Source organism: Schistosoma mansoni, chromosome 3 (genome assembly GCF_000237925.1).
Source record: "Schistosoma mansoni strain Puerto Rico chromosome 3, complete genome".
Classification (NCBI taxonomy): domain Eukaryota; kingdom Metazoa; phylum Platyhelminthes; class Trematoda; order Strigeidida; family Schistosomatidae; genus Schistosoma; species Schistosoma mansoni.
Genome location: NC_031497.1, coordinates 24,399,583 through 24,407,239, shown reverse-complemented (window position 1 = coordinate 24,407,239; position 7,657 = coordinate 24,399,583). Strand labels below are relative to the sequence as shown.

Sequence of the window (7,657 nt, the reverse complement as noted above, 5' to 3'; positions counted from 1 at the left end):
AGATGATTTAGACTGATATATTTCATTTCAGGGTATTATTTCTTCTTTTTTTCTTTCTTTTAGATTCATTGGTAATCAAGATTATACAATATATACTACTTATTTTTTTAAAGGAATGACAGACAGTAGTCATTTACTAACTTATATATATTACTCTTAATCAATCTTATTTATTTGATAATGTTATTTAGATGTTTTGAAATGATAAGTAAATGTCAGATAATTTCACTTATGGAAAGAATCATATGCATAGTTTTCTCCTTTTTTTTCCTTTTTTTTGGGGGGGGGCGGGGTGAATGACTAAAGTATGAATCATTCAGATCAAGACAAATAATATAAGAACTATAGAGATTAGGTTCATTTAGTGTTGTTTACTTGTATCTTCTCATTGTTATTTAGGATTGTAATTTGATTAGTCTCTTGTTGGAATATGGTGTAGGGTCACTGAATATCGAACAGATCATTGATTCCTGTCAAGGTCAAGGATAGTCAACGCGCATCAATCAATCGTACGCCATGGACTGGCCCACGCGGCAGTGGTTATTCTTTCACTTCTGTACTTTCGTGGTTGTACTTTAAGTAATATATTCTTGTAATAACGTCCTTTGTGTTGTACAGTCTCCATAGCGTCCATGATCCTTTGATGCGTCGATGGTTCAATCCACGTAAGGTCTGGTTGCGAGGTGTGACTTCAGCGTTAGTTGGTTCGTCACCATTCTCGTCTAACTCTAGTAGGCCCCCAATCATTTAGACTTAGAACATCAACGTTGATGTTCTACACTGGTGAGCAAGACTTCGAATAACGTAACCTATCATTATGATCTTTTCTTTATTGGATTCTATACTTATCGTTTTTAACTTCGGCTATCTTTATCAGTTTCTGTGAACATTCGTTGCTTCATATCATTGTTGATTAGTATTTCAACTGAAATAATTAGTTCAATCGATAGAACTAACCAATCAACTACGACTATGATCGACTATCGTGGTTCTTTAACAAGCATTAGCAGCATATCAATGCTCCTGTGTAATATGTCTGTTAAAATATCAACCACTCGTAATAATAGCCACATGGCAACACGAAGGCATATCTGTTTGCAACTTATCCACTTGTATAACCAATACAAGAATAACTGCCTGTTATAAATTCATCTTTCTGCTTAATCACTATCAACTAACTACTATCAAAAACTATCTACTAGAATATTTTACTTTCTTGACCACTGCCTGCCTAATTTCCAATTGCTGAGTTCCATGGCGAATCAGAGGATACAGATGCTAGAAATTTACGGTGAGTTTGAACTATAAATTTCCCGCAATGTTAAATTTTGTTTAGACTGTTAGCCAGGCAATGCTACGTGTTTGGCTCAAATTAAATTTCGACGTATACCAATTCAGTCTACAACGCTTCGTTAATCTACGAATTTAATCAGCAAATCTCAATTACTTGGGGGCAAGAGTTACCCAGGCGAGTTTCATAATTGAGTTAGTTAATTTCGCATAATGTTTATGATGTCTAATAACATTTCGCGACTATTTTCACGTAAAGTAGTCATATATTCTGTCACTACCGTTAAATTTTAGTCTGAACTATGTACATTTATGACTCGTAAGTCAACATGCTGTAGAAAAACGTATTACATGTACACGAGCAATCTTAATCCATGTCCTTACCAGACATTCATCGTACTTAATATCGTCACTTAACGCTAGATAATAAGCTCTTTTACGAAACTATCACGTTATCTAAACCTAAACTTTAGTTACATTGGTGGTTACCATTTTAATTAATGTTTGCTACACGCTTTGTATATGCCGTTATCTCACACGGTAAATCATAGCTCGATTTCCTTATTGCACGAAAGTCACTTCAATTTCTTCTTCGGTTTATTCACATGCAATACGGGTTTGGAAAACATCTAAACGACCTCTGAAACTCTCCACGAACCCCACGATAGTATGTTTGCTACTGTACATCCAATCGCTACATTAACAATGCCCAAACGAACGTTCAGTACAATTGTCAGTATACGAAAGAATGTTACTTCGATGTGACATTACAACACATCCGAACTATTAAAGTTATTCAGCTTCGACGTCGTATTTTTTTATCTTATGAAGTATTGTTTCCGCGTGGCTCTTATCTAATAGATGATTTCGGTACATCAATCGGCTGTTCAACTACTCAACGATCTAAAGCCTGTCCAGTTCAATTGGCGGTTTGACGACACTCATTCACGCGAATCATCAGTTTACGCAGTCGAGCGCATCTCCTGCAAACTGACAACGATATTGTCGTCTCGACCCCAACACTGACAGCATTTTTCACCGATGTCATTGACATGAGTCCAGAGTGATACTCTTGGTTTCTTATGTTCTTTTCGACACTTTTCTGTCACTCATCAAACACATGTGCAGCACTCACCATTTATCATCTTTTAGAGATTTCATCGTGCCACCTTTCGTTCTCGCTCTCTACTCTTCGACCCATATTGATTTTCACAGCAGTTATCAGTTTTTCCAAACTGACTGCAAGTTGATCAGAAGCTTCGCACAAGGAAACTACGACTTATCTTTACGGTTATACTTCTGTACTTACAGTTAGTCTGTCAAATATAGATATAACTAGAAATCGACGCTTACGAACAGTTGTCAACGACACTCACTGACTTTCTACTGTGTACCGAGGGCAGTACAAACATTGACATCGATTAATAATACACTTATCGTACTATCACTGTGAAATCACTACTCGTGCGACAAACTTAACGTTTTTCATCTGCCGAACTCAACCACTTGTCAGAGCTATCTATTTCAACGCGACTTGATAAAACTCTAAAATGTCATGTTTCTTTTTCTATTATTTCTATGGTTGATCGCTTAACATTCAACCAACGTCCTTGTTACGTGTTATTACTCGATGTTTCCCGATCAGTTTCTGCAGCCTCCTTTCCATTTCTTTTACAGCTCGGCAATACCCGGAGTATTCATATTAATCGTCTGGCAACCTCCGGCGCGACTACTCCCAACATGTTTGGTATCGATTCAAACGACGGTTGAATCTGGTGGGGGAGTATTGTAGGGTCACTGAATATCGAACAGATCATTGATTCCTGTCAAGGTCAAGGATAGTCAACGCGCATCAATCAATCGTACGCCATGGACTGGCCCACGCGGCAGTGGTTATTCTTTCACTTCTGTACTTTCGTGGTTGTACTTTAAGTAATATATTCTTGTAATAACGTCCTTTGTGTTGTACAGTCTCCATAGCGTCCATGATCCTTTGATGCGTCGATGGTTCAATCCACGTAAGGTCTGGTTGCGAGGTGTGACTTCAGCGTTAGTTGGTTCGTCACCATTCTCGTCTAACTCTAGTAGGCCCCCAATCATTTAGACTTAGAACATCAACGTTGATGTTCTACAATGGCATAGAGACTAAGTATAATTGTTGAATTGAAATACTGGGGGAATAAAATTATTTGTAAATGTTATATTTATTATTATGAAAATGAAATGAGAGGAAAAATCCGGCTAACACATCCTCATTCTGTCTCTCGGATCATGACAACCATCCCATGTACTAACGTGAGCGGTAATGAGGGTGGTGGAGATCGGCCTAATCAACCACTCTACCAATACCCGAGAACGATTACGAATGCTACAAAGAGTCATTGCATAACTATTGAAGGTTCAAAAGAGTGGTATAAAAAAAGATTCTGCCCAAACAAAAAATGGGTTGTGAGTGTTATATAATGGTTCTGCGTATGCAGTGTAGAAACAGATATCCATCCCGGTAGTTGTGCCATGCTTCGATGTAGCACTCTTCTCCAAAAGGGCCTACTACGCTTCACCATTCTATATGACTATAAATGAAAATGAAATCCAACTAATAATTCCATATGTTTGCATGTTTATTATGTGCGTTTAATGTATTATTGACTATCAATTTAAGTGAATAATTCATTTCGTCTTCAGATTGAGATTATTGTTATATCCTAGTGAAAACGTAAGTACAGGTAACTTCCGGGACCTATTAATGGACTATTAATCTATATATATTCTTATTGTTTAACTATTGAGTAATTAGATTATGTATAACTATATTCATCTTATTATGAGCTTCATTTTGATCTATGGATTATTATCATACGAATTACTGTTCCTAAATTATACTCAGTTTATTGATTACTGTATCCCACGTTCACAGCCACATTTAGCTCGAACTCGTACAAATATTATTTTCTATTTTATGGTGTGATGCGGTCTGTCTGTCTGGTATATAAACCGAGTATACTTGGAATAAATGATTCGCATAGCAGAATCTGCAATTGGTGTTTTGGACTCAATTGGAAGGGCTAGGCGGACGAGGGACCAATAAGGACGCTAGACTGCTCATACCACTTGAACGTCATTGATTTGGTACAGTGTTAAGATTAAACAAGTCGTATTCCGATTGGTAGATAATTTACGTGGTAAAAAGTAGGGCAATAAAACACAACATATTGGAGACAGCTTCTTTTTTTAAATTCGTAACAAACATGCATATTTTTTTTTTAAAAAAATGGATTATTTAATTGGTTACATTAGATTCTTTTTTATTTTACTCTTCTTTTATAATCATTTCAAAAGGCGGCCTACTTGAACATCTGGGCTACGTGTTCCTGTCATCGAGATATTTTAACAACTTATCTAATTTTGTTTGTTTTAATACATTATTATGTCTATTAATTGCATAAACTATTCAGATGCGTTTGTGAAAAGTGTACAACCTTTCGCTGTACAAGTTACAAAAGACCTAATCAGAGATATCGTGGTTGCTGGCAATATACACCGAAAAGAATGTACATTATTCAGATGTCGATTGACTGGATTGCTAAATTCTAACTGGCGATCATCAGGATCGATTAAGAAATAAGAAACGGAAACTTGTTGAAATACTTTGTGCTGACAATTCTATATTGTACCAAAAATATAATAAGTAAGGCTAATAATAATAGTAATAATAATAACTAAACGCATATTATGATCCGATATTTGATTACGTAATAAACTGATAAAATACAATTATTTGCTTAATTAACTTGACAGGAGGTGGTTAATTTCATCAATGTTATTCACAACAGACAGCTGATTACTATCAATTATAATGACAGAAAATTAGCTGGCTATTCAAAAAGAGGATCCAAAAGGACCATAGTTATGGATTAAAACTTATAATGACTTAAATCTCTTATGAAGTTAAATGGTGATGAGGAAGTTGAACATTTCGAGAGCAATTTTCTTTAAGAATTATTGTCGACCAGAGAACAATGGAGCACTGAATAACTGTCAGGTTATTACTATTATTATTATTATTAATGGCTTTATTCAATAATAAGAGACTTCAAAAGTGTATAATATGGAATTAAAGATCTTACGGAAATCTAAAGTAACCATCTAATCCATGAAAAACCATTTCAACAAATTAGAAGCAAGTCATTTTATCATTGTCTGTTAATCCAAAAACGAATAGACCTAATAGTTTGAAACTTTCAGATAATGTAAAGATAAGTAACCGCTAAAATACGGCTAGTGGGCTTACAAACAACCCAGTTGTAACATGTCTAACTGCATAACTGTAATATACACGCGGAGAAAGATGGAATGCGCATTACTGTGAAGATATTTACCATGCAAAATTGTATCATCCATTTTGCTTCATGATTCGTTTAAGATCTCGATGGAAATATATTGTTAGAGGGATTCATATGAAGTAACGGGTATATTTGAAAACGGATTGTGGTACTTTCTTAATATTTTTTTAGATTCGACACACCTGAATAATCTTGTTAATGCACATGTTTTTCCCATTCTTTCCAATATTATCAGCTCTTTATAAACTGAAATACAGATTTCCTCATTACTTAATTTCGCCTGTTACCCCTCGTCGAGGAACATAGGCCGCACGCCAGTATTCTCCATTCAACTCTGTCCTGAGCCTTCCTTTCCAGTTCTTTCCAGTTAACATTCATCCTTTTCATATCTGAATCTATTTCCCGGCGTAATGTGTTCTTTGGCCTTCCTCTTTTTCTCCTCCCTTCCGGATTCCAAGTTAGGGATTGAGTCGTGATGCACATTTGTGATTTCCTTAATGCATGTCCGATTCACTTCCAACGTCTTTTCATAATTTCCTCTTCAGCTGGAAGCTGGTTTGTCCTCTCCCATAAAACGCTGTTGCTGATAGTATCCGACCAATGGATGTTGAGTATTTTGCGTAGACAACTGTTTATAAATACTTGTACATTCTTGACGATGGATGTAGTAGTTCTCCACATTTCAGCTCAGTACAGTAGGACTGTATTGACATTTCTCATTGCCGTGAAAGAATTGATAAGCCATGGAAAAGACGTTTTGTGTATCAGGTGTGGATAATTATTATTTGGGTGATGTGAAGCTTTCTTCGTTTATTTGTTTTAAAGAAACCAAAAGCTGAGTTTTTTTTAACCATAATAACATCCTTACATCATTTACTATAAAAGGTGTGAATAGTGACTAACATCAATCTTCTTGATTGAACGATTATTAAACTAATTTTCATCTAATCACAAACATTTTATGAATACTTTCGAAATAACTTCAGTGGTAAACTATAACGTGAAGTGTTAATAAAGTCAAAAATGAGTTAATTACAAGTAACATTGGATAAGGATCTGACTATATCACAAATTAACTACAGTTAAAATCATGCAGAATTAGATTCTTACAAAGTGGCTTACTAGTATTATGGTAGTCACGAAATCTAAAGATTTTTCAGTCTATCTACGTTATGGATGTGTAATGTTGATGAGTGTCAAACTAGTATGAAGTACTTGATTATATTCATCTCGATTGTTAATGGCTCTTCAATTGACATGAGTAAATGACTAAAACCACCTTGATGTTTTCATGGTCTACTCAATTTAATTGATACTTTAGTGCTTTTAGCTATGGCTTTTCGTTTCATATTCTCTGTAGTGAATGAACAGCGCACTTCATGGAATGTTTTGATAACCATTTAGATACAATTTTCATCTAAAAACATTTCACCTCGAATTTTAAGACTTCTTAATTTTCATCGATTCTTCAGATGGTTGTCTTCTACTCGTTAATCATCAGACTTGTGGTTAGTTACCAATGTTTTAGGAAGGAAATTGTGACTGACAGTGCTCATCTATGTTGGTGGTAAAACACTTACTGCGCATATCATTGAATGTTACTATTTTTCATATCGTTTATTTGGCCCAAATTAAAAATATGAACCATTTAATTCTGAATATATGGTATAAAAATACAGGGCTCACAGAAATCACTAAAGGCTATATGTATGGTTAAGTGAAAAGTTATGCGGCCATCATCTAATCCTCTCCAGTTTCCACTTCGCTTAACACCTTATGTCACTCTTAGACGAAAAGTAGTCTTAATTAATATACTTATGAAATTTTCATGTGTTTTAATCGTTGAAATCAGGATATTAGAATGAATTGAATGTAAATAATATCTGTCAGTATGTCTTTCTTATTTGTATAAGAATATTGGTACTGAATGAAATGAACTATGAATAACTCAAATGTTAACAACACAAAATGTTATGTTATATAGTTGAGATCACGAGTCAATTGAAGCTAGACCACCATGGAAA

The 7,657-nt window shown here is 35.0% G+C and overlaps 1 protein-coding gene across 1 annotated transcript; it reads left to right on the top strand.

Annotated features, from left to right (window-relative positions):
- Positions 1–972: 972 nt before the first annotated feature.
- Positions 973–1,146, top strand: Smp_202280 (uncharacterized protein; the record flags this gene model as incomplete). The annotated part of the gene is made up of 1 exon (XM_018799745.1): positions 973–1,146. The coding sequence occupies one exon, from the start codon at positions 973–975 to the stop codon at positions 1,144–1,146; it is 174 nt and encodes a 57-aa protein (XP_018651503.1).
- Between the last annotated feature and the right edge of the window lie 6,511 nt (positions 1,147–7,657).